The sequence below is a fragment of the Buteo buteo genome, chromosome 17 (assembly GCF_964188355.1).
Source record: "Buteo buteo chromosome 17, bButBut1.hap1.1, whole genome shotgun sequence".
NCBI lineage: Eukaryota > Metazoa > Chordata > Aves > Accipitriformes > Accipitridae > Buteo > Buteo buteo.
The window spans coordinates 13,658,158-13,677,837 of record NC_134187.1 but is presented as its reverse complement, the minus strand read 5'-3'; the positions used below and the strand labels follow the sequence as shown (position 1 = coordinate 13,677,837).

The following is a 19,680-nucleotide window of genomic DNA, read 5'->3' as shown; positions in this document are numbered from 1 at the left end:
CTGGTAAACAGGTAAATATTGCCAAAACCTCAAATTCAGCTCTTCAGCATAATGCAGAACAAAGTCATTATTACTTTAAAAGCTCTCTTTCAAGCTTACCTCTGTATCCTTACTGATCAGCGAAGAAGGTCCTGAGATATTTATATTCTCACCTCCTTCTGAAGGAAGCAACTGGTAATTCACAGCCTGATAAAGAATCTATAACACAAAATAAATACAATCTTTTACCAGTAAAATAATAAAATGTAAGAATTACGACTGATGTCATAAGAAACCCAAGAAATTCTGATGTAAAAGCTTCCACGATAGAAAAACAAGGCTGCAGGGGAAGACAGTGAGAAGACCACACATATCTTTGACATTCTCTCACTGTTGTAGTCCCTAGACAAAATGACCTTTCCTTCTCTGTGATTTTTGTGCAATATTTTTCACACAATATAAGACTATTTTTATTTTTTTTCTAATTATATACACCCTGCTGCACTATGTAAGCTAAAGAACTTCCATGAAAAACATCTATTATCTGGACTGTGCCTTTTAGGTGTTGGGCAACTCTACAGAGGCAAGTGTTACACAACAGTTTTGTGAGCAGAATTTCTGCAGGCCATAGAACTGATGAAGGTCTGCAAAAGACACTTATAGCTGTTTAATAACATCTGGTCAGCATGACCTTCTCAAAGATTTTCTGCGTATATCTATTTATCTACATATAAATACCCAGCACTTGGACAGAATATGCAGGGCCATTAATGAGCAAAGCTGAAAAGCTTATGCTTAGTTTATGGAGAAAGTAATTGCAGAAGAAACTGATTAAATGTGCTTTGATGGAAATCATGACTTGCGTTCGGCTTCCTGGGGCAAATACCAAATTAATCATCACTGCTACAAATGATATTGCACTAAACAAAGAAACCTGAGCAACAAATTAACCTCAAGTTTTGTGAATGGAGAAGACAGAGAATCTCTTCCCTTAGAGGAGTGTGATGCAAGAGAGTAATAAACCAGTGGCTGAGCAGCTGCACTGCATTACAAATAACAGGACATGAATCCTTCAGAAAGAATGAGACAGCAATATAGAAGCAGTGAGTGAATTGACAAAAAAGTCTAACAAATTTTGGTTTGTACAGTGCCAAAAGTTTGTGTGACTTCAAATTATAATTCTAGGTATAGGCACATAAAGGGGGAAACAACTTTTTGTTTCTGTATTGTACAGGTATCAATTCTGCAAAGATTCCACTCATGTTGAAGCTCATAATTGTACCTAACTCTCTCAAATTTGAGTGCTTTCATGATGAAAAAAATAGTAAATAGCTTGCAGGAGCTACACTTGTATTAAGTCCTTTGTAGCATCTTATTCTGAAGTTATCCTGTTACTGAAGCAGCACAGACTGCCTTTATATGCTGCCTGTATTTTTCATACACATTGCTATACAAGCAATTTTGTAAAAAAAATGGCTACGCACTTGCAGCTGCCTTAATTAGGCTGCATACATACTGTAGCTATTGCTCCCTTCTTCCGCATTCTTCAGACACAGAATGAAGATGTTTTTATTACACAAAGATAAATCTATGAACATTGTGAACTCTTAGACAACTAAGACAATTGTGAACTCTTAAGTAATAGTACGTAGGCCAAGCCACAATTACACTGAACAGAAATTTAACATTTTGACAACCTAAATTACTGCACTACAGTTTCAAATAAAACTTTTCAAAAGGTTTGCTGTGTTGTCCTGCCATAACTTGTATTTAAATGCCACAATTATGTGTTCTCACATATATAGTATGATCACCTGAACACCCAAGACATGATTCTATTAAGAAGTCAGTCATTGCAGAGTTAATAAACATGGCTCAGACACAAAGCCTACTATAGTTGTTCAAACTGTTACATGGTTGGAATCAGTGAGAAAAGAATTTCATTGTATACTGGGTAGAGAACATAAAAATGTAAGAATAAATATTTAACAGACATTTATGTGGGCATTTAATGAAGTTGCATTACAAGATGTAAATACCTGGAAAACACTGAAAAAATTATTTAACTGCATTTGCAAGTAAAATGTTTAAATCAGGCAGTAAATAAAGAAATTAGAAGTACTAGTGATAAGAGAATATAATTGCATTTCTACCTGAGAAGCCAACTCATAATATAAAAATGCTTATAAAGAGATCTCCTTTGTTGAAATATAACAGTGAACGCAGAAAAACAGAGCAGAAGAAATATAAACTCATTGGGGGGATGGAACTTAAGGGAACAAACTTAAAAATGAGGACAAGTCTCCTTTACTTTGGTAAGCATTGAACTTGCATGAAAGAAGTTTCAGAAACACCTACCTGGGTTTGCAACGAACTGCTCACTCCCAGCAATGCCTCTATGGCACTTGGGGGACAGTGTGTCAGAGCAAAAGCCATGAGTTCCTGACGCATACTCAAATCATGGTAGCCTTCTGATTGACCAAGCTGACTGCATACTTCCCAGCTTTTAGAATAACCTACAAGGGAACACAAAATGTATTTCTGAGGTTGGTAAGCTTCACAAGTGACAGGGGAATGCTGCATAATTCTTACTGGATGAGAAAAAGGAGGGCATGTGGCGTTCTTGCCAACACTTAACATCTCCCAAGAAAGGAACCATAAAGGCTCCATAAAAGAGAGATATAACTCAACTTTAGACTGATCAAATACATAAAACATTCATTATTTATCATATTGTAGATATCAGTACAATAGACATCTGTAAGCCTACACACTATATTTTTACATATTGCAATAAGAAAATCATAATTTACTTCAGAGCATGATATTGAACACCTTACTGGAGTGGCTGTAAAAAAAAAAAAGTAAAATATATCACTTGATATATTAGAACCTCAATTCATCTCAGATTTTCCCCCCTCAATCTTAAGGCAGAAAAAAAAAAGCAAAAGAAACAAATCCTATTGTCCTTGTATCTTGACACATGTCATTTACCTCCACTCAAACCCTCACATATACAAATTACATAAATAGCACAAATATTTTAAGAGTTTTGATAGAAAGGTAGACATCTAGAAGACCTGCACATTCCTACTAGCTGCAGTCACATATTTTCACCTGTTTGAGAGGGGTACAGTATAGGAAGAATGAAAAATTGTGATTCCCAGAGACGTACAGAAAAGCTCTGTAAGGTTATATGTCCAATAGTTCTGTAATAATCTTATTACATACAGTACTTGCTGTATACATCTCGATTCCATGGAGATGTCTGTTGACTTCCACAAACAAAATGTAACTTATTTTTGAATGAAATGGACCAATCTGAAGTACCATACTTCATAGTAAGCTGAGAGTCAGAACTCAAGATTTCCATCACCACCACGCCACGCAATCCCCATTTAATCACTTCACCTGTGGCCATGAGCTCCTGGCAATGCATACTAGCTGCTTTGTAGTCCTGGAAACTGAGAGCTTGTTCCACTAAAAGGATTAAAACTTGACCTTTTCTCTCCATCTGATCATCTCCTGTAAGAAAAATTCAACTTTTTAATTAGTTAATTCGAATTAATAGTCAACTTAAGCTTGCTACTTTATTTCTTAAGAAGACTATATGCCACAACACAAAAAGCCCATCTTGAAATTGAAGCAGAAATGAAATTACCTGTTTTTTCCTGAAGGAAACACTAAAAACAGTTATGTATTTTAAAAAACACTGGCAACATACCTGGCTAAAAATAACTACACAGCATGTTATGTCTAAGTTAAAAACAAAACAAAACAAAACACTTTGAAGACTGTATTTATGCGATGGCCAAGACAGACTGATATTTAAGGTAAGTGACATATAAATCAAAATCCTGACATTGAAAAAAAAAACTTCTGTGAACTGTAACAGAATAAGAATTTTGAACTTTTTGTTTTCTTACAGTATGCAAAGCCCCAGTTTAAACTCCCACTTCACAGAGCCAAATAATTCATGAGATGTGGAAGATATAGGTATTTTAAAAAGCCCTACCTTCATAAATTGAGTGAGTAGAACTGAAACTATTTTTTCACACCATACAGGCATCTTGGTCACTAGACCTTCTGGACAATGCCTCTTCCCCCAGTTATGACTCAAAAGTAACACTTCAGATACTATTGATCTTTTCTGACTGAAGTTTCATCAAGAATTTTCGTAGAAAAATGTCCTGACCTTAATTTTAATACATCAGCATTCACAGATGAAAATCTAATCAGACAACTTATTTCCCTTTCAAAGACAGTTATAGTCACTACACATAGTACTTCTACCTGTCACCTTTTACAAGTCTCCTATTTCTATTTTTTTTTAACTTTTTCCAATTTAGAGTGAACACAAGAGAATGAAAATTATTTACTTCACTGACACCAATTGGTCCAGTCTTGTGCTCAAAATTGCGTGTATGTCCACGCACTAAGGTGACTAAACATGCACAGGAAAAATAATCTCACACTATTCATTTTAATATAGAAAAGAATGGTGGCAAGAAGCTAATAAAAATGAGTAGGTTTTTTCAATGAAAGCTTCTTGCCCATGGTTCTCCCCTATTATTAAAAGTGATTTTACGCAGTCACTGCTGTTAAAGTCATTTGAAAAGGGCACTGGTTTATGAAACTGTATTACTACAACTTGTGAAATGCAAATATTTCAGAAGGTTAAACAGATCCAGTTCCAAAAACCATACAAAGAGTACATGTTTTTAAATTGTACAGCTGTTATTTTTAACTCTAATTTGCAGGTCCATCACCACAGGCAAAGCAAATTTCTTTTTAAAGCTTTCTCAAAAGAAAAGATGTAGCAGTTGTGCTAGAATGACATTCAGGGAAGTGAAGTTACCCTAATTACTGAACTCAATCAAGATTCCCCTAATCCCGGCACGTCATGACTAACTCAGCTGGGAGAACAGGTTGGCTTCCCATCATTTTATCTTTTGGCCTCTTGCTCTATATACTGGCAACACACGGTGTTGCAAATTAATCACATCCAAGGCTCTTCTGCTGCAAAATTTTGCCCTCTGGAAGTCGGGAACTTCTCATCCGGGCAAAAGCAATTACAGATGACAAAAAGGTGCTTCTATCTACACAAGCTAAATGTGAACTGTCATTTCTATAAGCAAGAGATCCGTACTTGCCACTCACCTTCTGATGCCCACTTTACACTGACAGCTTTACTACTTACAGAGAGATTTGACTAAGTAGCAGACACAAATAAAAGGCAAGAGAAATAATCAAACTATTGTCCCTCAGATTTCATCTAGACAAAATAATCACTACTATTTATTACTACTTAAAAATCAGTGGGATTGGAAGGAAGAGGGGAACAACACTTGGAGCAAAGAATGGTTTTCTTAACTGTGCTTGAGCAGTCATACGCTGACAAGTCCCCCATCCCCAATGTTTTAGCTAATTAGTTTTGATGCAGTGGGATACACCTTCACATGTTTTACAAAAGCACAAGCATAAAATATAAGGATTGTTCTCCTTCCAGTCCATGGCTATACTTGCTCATCTTATCTCCATTGTTCACTCATTTAAACTTCCATTATCTTGACACACGCTGTTATGTCACAGAACAACTGCAGCTCCGACGCAACTAATGAATCCCCTGCAACGCACAGCTCAAGCCCTTCTTCATGCAGCTTTCGTTGCCTCAACAGTGCAGTCACTTAAAATACTACCTCTGCTGCAGTTTAGAGGCATGGTCTTGTTCTTCTATTCAAACATGAAAAAACTCACTGCTTCAGCTTTGACACACCTCATTTGAAGGTATTTTTTTTTACTACACAGTAATCTCCATCAAGCCTTTATGTTAACGTCTGACATCCAGACTCAAACAAATCAAGCTCAGCAACTGGAAAGGTTATCTTAGGTTTTGTTTCCCTTTTATGATATGTAAAAGTTTGTGTGTGTTACACTCCTTCACACTATTGCCTCCCTACATCATAAGGAAAATGCATTTATATCCTAAGGGTTAGTCCACCCAGTAAGACTTAAGTCTCCAAAGTTCTTTCCATATCTTTTTGTTATGATGTTTAGCATTCAGATAGAAGTCGATACAAGCATATATGGCATCATAACTGAAAGGGGGTTGTAGTGAGGTGGGTGTTGGTCTCTTCTCCCAACTAACAAGGGACAGAACAAGAGGAAATGGCCTCAAGTTGACCCAGGGGAGGTTTAGATTGGATATCAGGAAAAATTTCTTCACTGCAAGGGCTGTCATGCATTGGAACAGGCTGCCCAGGGAAGTGCTGAGTCACCATCCCTGGAGGTATTTGGAAGATGTGTAGAGGTGGCACTTAGGGACATGGTTTAGTGGTGGGCTTGGTAGCGTTAGGTTAATGGTTGGACTCGATGACCTTAAAGGTCTTTTCCAACCTAAATGATTCTATGATTCTATTACAAATGACGAGAGGAAAAATACAAAGCTCAGAAATAGAAAAACATTTTTTCTTGAGAAATAAAGGTTGCTCAAATATTTTTTAAAAGTTTGGATCCAATTTGGGACATATAAAGAAAAAAAAGCTTATTGAAACACTCTGAGTAAGATGCATGCTATTTGAGAGTGGATGAAAAACATTATCTTGAGTGAAACCATGTCATAAAAACTTAAAAGTCAAATGGTATCAAAATTGTATGTATACTCCAGAAATTCCATGGCATCTACATTTAGGAGATCAGAAACCATCAGTATGGTTACTTTCACATGCGTTAAGCAATAAGTTGAGGAAGCAGTGTTGAGGAAGGTGGATTTCAAAAAATAAGCTTTGACTTCAGAATGTGAGCAAAGCTTAAAGTTATTAGAATTAGCTCATGGATATTAAAATTAATTAAATTACCATAGAAAGTTGTGACAAAAGAGAATAATGAACAGAAAATATTTCTAGAGAGCCTGACTCAAGAAAAAGAGCAATGCTCGTTAGATTTTTTTTTTTTTTTTACAGTAGAGAAGATGGTCTTAATTTCTGATACTTAAGCATTTTTTTTTTACTCTTTTTTGCTCTTCTATTTTGTAAGCAAGTAATTCCATAAAGTGAATTCTTTCACACCCTTTCTTAACCAAGAGTGTGGATTAAGTGAGGATCATGAGACAAAACAGCTCCAGCTCCCTGAGCAGGTGCAGATTTCCTGGCTGTCATGCTGAGCACATTCTCCCTCCCTCACTTTGCCCATCTGTGAAATTAAGATAACACTTGTATGCTTACTTTACAGAGGTAGCGACATGAGGCTTAAGTAGAGTTTACTGTCATTAATCAAATACTTTAAAGCAATTAAGCTGCTAGCTGATATACCATTACCTAAGCAATATTTCAGCTTTGACAAGTATGAATATAAATTCTAGTCTTCACTTTTAGTGCTGCTCTCTAAACAAACTGTATTCAGAGAACACTGCTCCCAAAGCTCCTTGAGGATGACCATATGCACTATACCCTTGTATGCACAGCAAATACATTCTTTTAGAATTGAAATTAAAATACATATGCTCAGAGTATTTTATAGGTTATATATTTATATATAGTATAACAGCATATTCTATATACTCTATATGTACACGCATGTTTAAAATTTATATAGGTATGGATGGATAGATGTAGCGAGCAGACTTTCACAATTAGTAATGTTATGAGGTGGGGTAGCAAGGGGAGCAAAGAGGGGGAAATGCTGAAACAAATTCCTCCAGTAAGCAGATAAAGCACAAGAAAGCACTCTACTGGTAGATACACACAGTGGCTTGGGAATGGAAGGGACTGCAAATTTGAGCATGCGTAACCAATACTGGTAAGCGTGTTCCACAAGACAAAATTAGAACTTCTTTCACAGCAAAGATGGCTCATAAATCAGGATAATTGTATAAGTGGTGAAAACCAATTAGGGACAAAAACCAATTCTTTCTTCCAGCAGCGTTTTATCAAATTCTTCATTAGGCAAGTCCATAAAGTTCAATCCCTAGATTCTTTTTCAATATCCAGACTCATCCCAATATATCTCCATAAAACCATTCCCTTCATCATAAGCTGCTAGAAATCAAGTTACCCTTTCCCAGTAGTTTTAAACCTGCTAACAAAGACTATCTGTGCTAAAACTGCAAGGAAGGTTTTCCTTTTCTAATATTCAGTTTAAAATAAAATATACTCATTCACGAATATTAAAATCTGTATGCGTGAGCTGCCCTTTTGGCTAAAAACCAATTTGTGGAATAATATGAGCATTTGTTATGATTCTTATGGTTACCAAGTCGTAAAATAACTCTTCATCATATTAATAATTAATTGTAACTCAGTAACTTAAATTACGAGTCAACAGATACAGATACACCATTTCTATATGAATTACTTCAATAGGTGTGTGTGGTTTTTTGTTTTGTTTTTTTTTTTTTTTTTACACCTACTATTAAATTTTACAAGACTCTTCATTTACAGACTATGATTAAGGCTATGCCAGCATTCCACTTAAAATCTGTTTTTAAGGTATTATTAACCTAACTATTAAAATCATATGCAACTTTAAATTCATTGTAAGGTTACCTTTTCCACACTCACTGGAAGTACATACAGCAGTAATTGAGGACTGAAGAGTAAAGCTGTACAGACTTTCTTTAATCTGCGGAAAAAATATTGCATTTGCATGCATGACTTAAAATAGTGACGACAATCATGTTTCCTTTGTGTGCTTTTGGATACTATTCTGGATACTCATCAGTGGAATGGAACGTCAGGAACAAAAAATCTGCAGTAATAGTGGTATGCTGTTTATAGCTTTCAAGTCCAGAAAAACTAAAAAAAGATTAAAGAAACACTGAGTTTCTTAATATGGAAGAAACCTGTTTTCCATAGCCAATCTCCCACAACAAATAAGTTTAGATAAAATTCACAACGATGGCATTCTCATACTGAATCCATTATCTTGCTTATAAATGAACATCCTGTACAGAAAATAGTATTTCTATATAAGTAATACGACTAGTTATACCTCAGTGACAGTGAAATGGTTTTTAATCACAAAAGCTTAAAACTACTTATTTAAAAACAAACAAACAAATCAACCAACCAACCAACACAAAAAAATCCCACCACATCCCACCACCACAGAAAGTCCCTACTGGAAATATCTTCTTGCTATTTTTTCCTTTCAAATAAATGTTACTCTATAACCAAAAGATAACTTTGAAAGCGACAGACTTATTTATTTAACATAAGAGACAAGAACAGCAAGTGTCAAACTAGTATATTCCTTAGCAAGATTTACTCCCGAAATATATACTTTTACTACTAAAGTTCCACATTTACCACAGGAACAACCATTAGCATTATTCCTGAGGTTAACCATTAAAATCAGAGAGCACAACGCTCTTAAAATAAATATGTAATTTGTAGCATAAGCAGTAGTTTTTAAATCATTCACCTGCTTAAAAATTAACCACCTCGCATATTCATCTTCAGTTTTTCGCCACCCTGGTAACCGCAAGCCAGAGAAAATCAGGAGGCCATTTCGTCATCTGGCTTTAAATACCTCTTCTAAATCTCTCTTTTCAGTGGTGTCTCAGTAAGTGCCACTGTGATTATAACACTAGCACACAGACATTACCATATCAATGAACTCTATAGGAATTCCCTGAAGTTCTCTACCTAACATACATTGCCTCTCATCTTTCGATTTCTAGAGATGGGAGCCATGAGTTTGTTTCCTGTTTAAAGGTACATACCAGGGCACTGTAGACACTGATCTACAACTAACGTTACTGGACAAAATACTTCATGTTTTTAAGCTTCATAGAATCACTCTGGATTTTGCTTTTCCTTCTCTCATACAAAGAAATCATTTAGATTCAAAGAGAAGGTAAAACAAAAATCAGAAGCATTAGCCTAAAGGACCCAGAATATTAAGAAGAAAAATTGACAGATTTTAACTTTATGTGGGAGGAAGCAGAGGAGAGAGGGAAAGAGCTGTACAGCAATCTTGTCTTATGAACCAATATGGAGATTTTTTTTTTTTTTCCCAAAAGTCTTGCAAGCAAAGAAAAAAAAAGAGAAGTTATGACTGTCATTCTAGTTTTTCTACAGAACAGGAAATTACATGTGAAATTAACAAATACATAGATTAGATCCAGCTACCTAACATAGTACCATCCCCTCCCCTCTGCCATTTTTCATGTAGCAGCGCTACGTAACAGGAGCACTGAGCTTACCAGAGTCATGACAACATTTCCAGTGATTCCTTTCCTTAGGACCTAGGCAACTCAGGAGGTCAACAACCTAACTTCTGTACCTCTGTTCATAACCTCACCCAATCCCCTTGAATATCTCCCTCCCTATATAATACTATGCAAAAATTGCCAATACTAAGCTTCCTGAATACATAAGAAAAAATTCTTAAATGATTTAACAAATATAGAGAGAAAGGAATTAGCCAGGCATGCACCACTGACAAAGCCAGAATGCATCAATTTTATATACCATGCTGCATAAAATATGAATTTATATTTTATATTTCTATATTCTATTTCTACATCATAAAAATATAGCACTATTGTATTTGCAGTTGCACTGACGAAGTATTTTTCAAAATCAAAAGGTCTGCCAGATATTTTAAGTGGGCTATCTTAAAAAAAAAAAAAAAAAAAAAAAAATCTAGTATCGTTAGGATTCAACCCTTGAAAATGCTCAGCTCCTCAAATGAATACTCAACCTAACGCTAACGCATTATTTTTAGTGCAAAAGAAGAAATACAAAGCATACGCAAAAGTCCAAGAGCCAAAGTTTATGCATTACAGATGACTTTTTTTCACCTCTAGCTTAAATGGGACTTCTATTAAATCAGACTACCTTATTTGACAGGGACAATATGATTTGCTGGAGTTTTAGTACTACCAATTAACTGTAAAACAAAATATTCTCAGCCGCAACTCGTCCAATCTGAAATGAGCTTTTACTCCAAATCCAGATTAGACAAGGCTGTTTTTATTTTAGGCATTACTGGAACGTCAGAGCAGCTGACAATATCAGCTGTTTTATTACAAATAAAATATTTCATTCATGTAAAATATTTTATTCCTCCCCAATGACTAATTTTTGAGATGTCTTTTTGGTGATATCCTTGAACACACATTCTAATATCAACTCAAACGTCCTAAAGCATAACACAAATGCATGCTGCATTGTGATTCAGTGTCTTATTAACACAGCTTACCTGCAACCCTTAGCAAATTTGCAAGTCCCAGGAGCTTAGCAGACTGCCTATAGTTCGTTGACAACTGAGCAAGACAGTCCTTGATGAGACTAAGTCGATCCGAACATAAACGCACTGTTGAAAGAAGAACTGGTGTTAGAGACTGTACAAATGAACCCTACTGCTGTGTTTCTCGTTAACAACGTAGACGCAGAAAGAGTGCTAGGGAGTATAAGAAAACAAACAATCTGAAAACCAGCCCAAAGTTACTTGCATTCGGATCTTCAATTATACCAATAAAGAGAAAGTTATAATAACACTATCCAGCCCCAATCTCTAGCAAGTCAGGCTGGGAAGGGAAGAAGAAGAAGAGGGAGACTGACCAGAAAGAAAACTTATTTTTGTTTCAGGTTTTCAGACTCAATGTTTTTAAATTTATATGACTAACCATATGCCTTTATACAAATTTATTTTTAAATAGAATTTTTGCAACATTCTCAGGAGGACTGTTAAAACAGACATTAACTTTCATTGAGAATACTGTAAGTAACAAATATTTCACACTACATTGTATCTTAGGGTGGACAGGATACATCACTGCAAAACTGAAAGAACTGTCATAGACAAAATCTTGAGGGTGTTTTAATTTCCATAAATATTTTCTGAGCAAGTAGAGAGATAGCCTGCAAATCACAAGGTTGTGTCAACCATATCATGAAAAGCTTGTAATTAGTACTATGTTTCAAAAAAGATTTTATCAATAATTAAACAATTACCTTAATTGTATAATTTAATATCATGAATCAATTTCAGTGCTCTTTTTAACTAGTTAGTAGGGGGCTAACTTCAGGTTGCTGCTTTAAAAAACTAACTTTTTCATACCATGCAAGTTCTCAGAACACAGAGGAACAGCATGCAGATCTTAACCCTTTAACACTCAGTAAGACATTAATGTCTGCATGAGGGATAAGCCCAATATGCTAATACAGACTTTAAAACATATGACATTAGGCCTTTCAATAAGAGTAAAGAAGCCCTTGCATAATGAAAACTCTATTAATAAAGCTCTGGAAATCAAATTAGACTAAAACAAGTTAAGAATGCAGGAGCAGGAAAAGGCTACACTTTTAGTTTCATTTTTAATATTCTATCACACACATGTATTAGTATACAGCAGTTAAATGGTTTCATTCACTGACTGTACAAGCAAGATATTTTGAAATATCTAACATAACTGAAAGTAATCTGAAATAATACCATGGGTCAAACACTTTCATTAAAGATGGACTTCTCTTCACTTTTTATGTCAATAAGGAGTCTCCAAACCAGATTTTATTTAAATAGATCATAAAGTAGTTCACAACCTTAACTGCTGAGTTTGCTAAAAATACAAGTGGGGGAGAAGCTCTACAGAAAACTAAACACAGAAATACAAATAAAAGTCTACTGCTAATTTTTTCTGTGGGAATAACTGATCCTTTAATGTTATTTTAATGACATCCTATCAAAGTAACTGACCATTTAAAGGCTTTCATTAAAACTTTAAAACATGATTTTAATCCTATTAGTTTAATTTGATTTACATGAAAAATACTGAAGACAGGATAAGACAGGATCATTAATGAAATTACAGGCATGATTTCACTTATTCTTATTAATCTAGATCAGTTGTATTACACATAGTATTAAATGCAATATTATGTTGCAACTTTTTTTAAATGATACCTTCACGTCCACACCAAAAAAAGATGAAGAAAATATACGTGTACTTTTTTACAGGCTGAACAAACTGATTAAAAAAATAATACTGCTCTAGAAGTCAACAGTGGAATACTGCAAGATCTAGAAAACAGACTTATTCTCAGTCCAGAAATGGTAAGATTTCTGAACATAACATATGGAGCATCAGCTCAGTTTGAAGGAATACTTGGGAGAAAAAAGACAACAAAAAGAGAACACCAAAGTAAAGTAACAACAGCCACTAAGAACATCCACTTCACTTTCCACAGACCCACAAGAGCTTCCCATAAATCCCAGTATTTCTCTGCACAATGCCAGAAATAAAGCACTACCATCAGCATGTTTCACTGGTACTCAGTGCTCATGAAAACACTCTACAAGAATTGGCTTAGAATACCAGTGTTCATGCAGTTTCACATAGTTGCCCACATAAGACACATTCAAGCTTCACTGGAAGCCAGGCAGATGAGCTCTCTTGTATTTCTCTCACTTAGAAAAGTGGGGGTTTTGTTAATAAAGCCTATTGGGTTTGCATGGCCAGGTTTTGGTAGCAGGGAGGCTACAGGGGTGGCTTCTGTGAGAAGCTGCTGGAAGCTTCCCCCATGTCCAATAGAGCCAATGCCAGCCGGCTCCAAGACCGACCCGCCGCTGGCCAAGACTGTGACCCCATGGGAAGCCCGCACTGGAGCAGGCTCCTGGCAGGACCCGCGGCTCTGTGGAGAGAGGAGCCCACGCTGGAGCAGGTTTGCTGGCAAGACTGGTGACCCCCCAATATGGAGCAGTCTGTGCCTGAAGGACTGCAGCCCATGGAAGGGACCCACGCTGGAGCACTTCAGAACTGCAGCCCATGGGAAGGACCTGCGTTGGAGAAGTTCGTGAAGGACTGTCTCCCATGGGAGGGATACCACACTGGAGCAGGGGAGGAGTGAGGAGTCCTCCCCCTGAGGAGGAAGGAGCAGCAGAGACAACGTGTGAGGAACCGACCCCAACCCCCACTCCTTGTCCCCCTGCGCCGCTGGGGGGAGGAGGGAGAGAAAACCAGGAATAAAGTTAAGCCTGGGAAGAAGGGAGGAGTGGGGGGGAAGGTGTTTTAAGATTTAGTTTTTATTTTCTCATTATCCTACTCTGATTTGATTGGTAATAAATTAAACTAATTTCCCAAAGTCGAGTCTGTTTTGCCCATGACAGTAATTACTGAGTGATCTCTCCCTGTCCTTACCTCGACCCATGAGCCTTATGTTATATTTTCTCTCCCCTGTCCAGCTGAGGAGGGGGAGTGATACAGAAGCTTTGGTGGGCACCTAGCATCCAGCCAGGGTCAACCCGCCACATAAAGCAATGAACTTTGTTAGTTTGGCACAATCTATAAGCAATAAGACGTACTGCAATATATTCAATTTTTCCCTTTATCTCACTGTCCATAATCGTCCTTTCTTTCCAACTTCTGCCCAACAACTTTCCATACCATTGGACTCAGAGCTCCAAAACAGATTTAAAATTTTAAACAAGTCATCAGAAGAAATAACTTGTAAAAGTTCACTTCCATTGCCATTGGGTTTTATATACTTCAAAATGAAACAGCCCAGTGGAGACAATGAAAACTGCCTACCCATGAAGTACCTCTCTCCCACCCATTATTTGAAAGCTTATCAGCACATGAGCAAGTGAAGATTATTAAAAAGTTCTGCTAAAAATAAGTCCCCAAACACAGATTCCATATGCAGATATCTTTCTTATCTCACATCAACTGAAAAATGTCTTTTCAACTGAAATCATTTTTCAGTATGTGCCTGTAAGCTGTTTGGAGGCAGGGATGCATTTGTCATGCATATTTATGCCTGTGATTCAAGTAATCATATAAAGAATAAAAATATGCAGTACCTTGTAATGGTAATATTTTCACGCCAAATTCTTCAAGGTAGCCCAGAGCACGAATGAGATCTAGCTCCTCCTGAATAGCACTTGGACAGTCTACAATAAGTTGTAGACAGCACCTAAATAGGAAGGAAACAAATTTTTCTAAAAAGTGTTGAATAAATTCAAAGTTAAATTTGTGGAAGAAGTTCACCTGTGGAAAAAAAAAAAAAAAAAAAAGAAAAGTAATTTGCTGTGCTTATGAAACCTCAAAATACTCACTAGTCCTGTAACACATATTGTGTTTGGCACTATATCTCTGTTATGGCTGGCTAAACATTTTTAAAAAATTCTATTCTTGGATTGCCACAATCTTGTTCACCTAGTTGTGACAGGAACTTCACCTAGACTCTCTTGTATTTAGACCTGCAATGAATTTAACAAAAGATGTTGAAGACATACGTACTTAATATTACTTAAATATGTAATTATTAAAGGAAATATTTCTCATATCACTACTGCCTTTTGGTGTTGCCATATACTACAAGATAAAAGCAAAATTCTGTAAAAATTTTACTGTAAGTGAAACATTAGAGCCATTGTCACAAATTCAGTTTCCTCAACTAGGTTCAGCAATTGAAAACAAAGCTGATTAAAAGGAAAAAAAAAAACAAAAAAAACCACAAAATGGCTCTGAAGATGAATTATTGCATACAAATATTAGTAACAAGTTTATTTAAAATAAACATTTTCAAAAATTCTTTGTTTTATGAATATAATATTGACATAATCAGCTTTTAGATAATTTTTTTTATTAAAACTTGAATTCTGATAGTGTTCATATGTAGTTTTATTAACACATGTTTAACAAAAAATCCACATGCAAAATAGTCTAAATGATTTAAAATGGCTTAATTCACCATGCACATTAAATCAGGAAAGTCTATTATTTGTGCAATTTGTCATATAGCTTTTATCTCTACATGTTAATTAAGAAATAGACAAGTTTACATCAAAAATAAAATTGTATGTTAGCTACATTCCCATCTGAACCCATCACATTTTTCAGGAGCAGTGACAAACATTTCAGGGTGAAATGGAGATTAGAACAGGAGTGGAAGGAGAGAGAACTAGATAAACAGATTCCATCTAAACCAACTCAAACAGGAAGGTTACTAGAAGACATACACTCTGGGATAATCACTCATGGAAATAGTTGTTTCATGGTAACTTAACTGGAGAAAAGTCAGAGAAGGACCAAAACATCTTACTAAACAGAATAAACACATGGTCACACATTCATGGCAAGTATTCAAGCTATAAACTTAATATTTTGAAATACCACTGTAAAACCATAAGATAAAAGTTGGTCATGGACCCTTAGGAGATATAAAGAACAATGATACTTTGTATTTCCAGAGGCTCCTAATGGAAAAGACACTCAATAGCAGATTGGGGGGAAAAAAATTGGTAAATAAACCCTAATTTTATGACGACATTAAATCAGTTTTTCATAGTGATTAACAGAATCATAGCACAGTTTGAGTTGGAAGGGACCTTTTAAAGGCCATCTAGTCCAACCCCCCTGCAATGAGCAGGGACATCTTCAATGAGACCAGGTTGCTCAGAGCCCTGTCCAACCTGACCTTGAATGTTTCCAGGGACGGGGCATCGACCACCTCTCCGGGCAACCTGTGCCAGTGTTTTGTCACCCTCATCGTAAAAAATTTCTTCCTTACATCTAGTCTGAATCTACCCTCCTTTAGTTTAAAACCATTACCCCTTGTCCTATTGCAACAGTGTCTACTAAAAAGTTTGTCCCAGTCTTTCTCACAAGCCCTCTTTAAGTACTGGAAGGCTGCTATAAGGTCTCCGTGGAGCCTTCTCTTCTCCAGGCTGAACTACCCCAACTCTCTCATGCTTTCCTCATAGGAGAGATGTTCCATCCCTCTGATCATTTTTGTGGCCCTACTCTGGACTCACTCCAACAGGTCCATGTCCTTCTTGTGTCTGGGACCCAGAGCTGAATGCAGGACTGCAGGTGAGGTCTCACCAGAGCGGAGCAGAGGGGCAGAATCCCCTCCCTCGACCTGCTGGCCACGCTGCTTCTGATGCAGCTCAGGATACGGTTGGCTTTCTGGGCTGCGAGTGCACATTGCCAGCTCATGTCCAGCTTTTCATCCACCAGTACCCCCAAGTCCTTCTCCGCAGGGCTGCTCTCAATCCCTTCATCCCCCAGCCTGTATTGATACCGGGGGTTGCCCTGACCCATGTGCAGGACCTTGCACTTGGCTTTGTTGAACCTCATGAGGTTCACATGGGCCCAGTTCTGGAGCTTGTCCACGTCCCTCTGGATGACATCCCATCCCTCAGGTGTGTCAACCGCACCACTCAGCTTGGTGTCATCTGCAAACTTGCGGAGGGTGTGCTCGATCCCACTGTCCATGTCATTGATGAAGATATTAAACAGTACTGGCTCCAATACAGACCCCTACGGGACACTGCTTGTCACCGATCTCCATCGGGACATTGAGCCATTGACCACCACCCTCTGGATGCAAGTATCCAACCAATTCCTCATCCACCGAACAGTCCATCCATCAAATCCATCTCTGTCCAATTTAGAGAGAAGGATGTTGTGGGGAACTCTGTCAAAGGCCTTACAGAAGTCCAGATAGATGACATCTCTGGCTCTTCCCTTGTCCACTGATGTAGTCACTCCATCATAGAAGGCCATTAGGTTGGTCAGGCAGGACTTGGCCCCAGTGATGCCATGCTGGCTGTCTCAAATAACCTCCCTGTCCCCCACGTGCCTCAGCATAGCTTCTAGGAGGATCTGTTCCCTGGCCTTCCCAGACACAGAGGTGAGGCTACATTATATTACAGTGCCACATGCAACAGCAAAGGACTAGACTGCTGACCCAAAAGGTCTGTTCCAAACAACTGTGCATTTTGTTCCTGCTGCTCCAAAATTAAGCTACTCACCTGCAAAAAACAACCAACCTCTCTGACTCCTACCTTAGCCCAGAGGAGGGCTTCTTTCCTATGCATAGAGGAAATCCCACCACTACAGTACCCTCTCCCCAACAAGTAAGTAGCTAACAGATAGATTTTAACTATGACAATTATATGCATACAGATAAAATTCAGTTCTAATTTGGATATTACAACAGTGTATGCACCTGCTTCATTGTGATCACAACTTTTGTACAGTGTATCTAGTAGCCCTGGTGTCAAGAATGTAAAAAGGCTTAGTTGATTTAATACTAATAAATTATATTCATATAAATATTCATATATTTTAAAAAAAGATAAATTTTAAAAAGCCAGTGACTCTTGGGCCTTTTAGGCTTCCAAAGCAAGTATTTACCTTGAGTGCTTATAAACAGTAATGACAGTTAATAAACTGTGTTTTCAATAAAAAGCTAGAAATAGAGCTAGCGTTATATAATTAACACTGTAAAAGTGACTGTCTTCCAACTTTGTCCTAAGGCAATAATGCCTTTACTAAAATAGCCAACAACAAAACCCCATGAAAATGAAGAGAAAAAACCCCTCATCCTCATCATATATATTTATGTGTGCGTGCATTTGGGATGGGAGAGAGGAAGAAGCCATGAGTGATTAAGGAGAAAAAAGAAAGCAATGCTTTTTCAGTCAGTTTCTAGTTAAGTTATGGAGAATGTAACAATCACTCAAGGCAAACTGCAAAAATATTCTTCCTTTAATCCCTAAGGGAAAATATATCATTTGTCAATCCATAAAACGTTATAGTAAAAATATCTTATCGAGGAAAATTTCTGGATTTGAAAAAGGATAATTAATTACAAACAGTTTGACTGTATTACTATAGTCAGTACTCAAAAAAAACCCTGGTAACATGTATGCACATACCATTATGGGTTAAGATGAATTTGTATCTTCAGGGGAAGAAAAATAATTTCATCTTTTTCTTGTAATTAGTAGGTAAGTGTACTCATGTCTAAGTGAAAGTAGTATGTTATAAAGACAAGTCTTCCTTTGTAGTTGAGACATAAGTATTTTTGTTCTGTTATGGGATTTTGTTTTGGTTTTTTTGTTTGGTTTGTGGACACAGAAGGCAAAGGCAGGGACTGGGAGAATGAAGAACCACCCAGTGTAGGAGATCAGGTTTGAGACCATCTAAGGAACCTGAAGGGGCACAAGTCCATGGGACCTGATGAGATGCATCCACAGGTCCTGAGGGAACTGGCAGGTGAAGTAGCTAAGCCACTCATCCATCATATTTAAGAAGTCATGGCAGTTTTGCAAAGTCCCACTAACTGGAAAAAAGGGGAAACATAACCCCCATTTTTAAAAAGGGAAAAAAGGAAGACCCAGGGAACCACAGGCCAGCAAGTCTCACCATCTGCTCAGGATGGAGCAGATCCTCCTTGAAACTATGCTAAGGTACATGGAAGATAAGGAGGTGATGGGGCTTTCACCTGGTCTAGTGGAAGAAGTCCCTGCCCATGGCAGGGGGGTTGGAACTAGATGATCTTTAAGGTCCCTTCCAACCCAAATCATTCTATGATTCTATAACAACAATACTAATGAAACAGCCAATTCTTAGAATAAAAGGGAAAGGCTGGAAATATTAAGACATGCCTCTATTTTCAATATTTCGGGTAAGCCAAGGCATCAATATTCTACGTACATAATACCCAATTATTTTACCTATCTGCATCTAAACTGTAAAAGAAAATACTTCCATATCTAAATCTATACAAGATGAACACCCACATTGCAACATCCAAGGCTGCTCTATGACTGAATTCCTTTCTGAAGAATTATTTGGCTTATTTCTTCACGTAACAAAGGGAGACAGAGAGCCTCAAATGAACTCTTAGAATCGGGAAAGACCAAAGTAAGAAAAGAAATAAAACAATCAGCAAAATGCTATTT

At 37.0% G+C, this 19,680-nt stretch overlaps 1 protein-coding gene across 4 annotated transcripts in view; it reads right to left on the bottom strand.

Annotated features, from left to right (window-relative positions):
- Nucleotides 1–19,680, bottom strand: part of NBAS (NBAS subunit of NRZ tethering complex) — a 196,028-nt gene that overhangs the window by 115,601 nt on the left and 60,747 nt on the right. For all 4 annotated transcript variants that reach the window (XR_012653307.1, XM_075049114.1, XM_075049116.1 and 1 more), the window contains exons 31-35: nucleotides 14,785–14,897; nucleotides 11,185–11,298; nucleotides 3,391–3,504; nucleotides 2,338–2,495; nucleotides 100–198 (exon numbers count right to left, since the gene is read on the bottom strand). Coding sequence is in view for 3 of the 4 variants with exons in the window: in XM_075049114.1 (XP_074905215.1) it covers nucleotides 100–198; nucleotides 2,338–2,495; nucleotides 3,391–3,504; nucleotides 11,185–11,298; nucleotides 14,785–14,897 (598 nt within the window). In the remaining variant the exon portion in view is untranslated. The remainder of the gene's footprint in view (nucleotides 1–99; nucleotides 199–2,337; nucleotides 2,496–3,390; nucleotides 3,505–11,184; nucleotides 11,299–14,784; nucleotides 14,898–19,680) is intronic.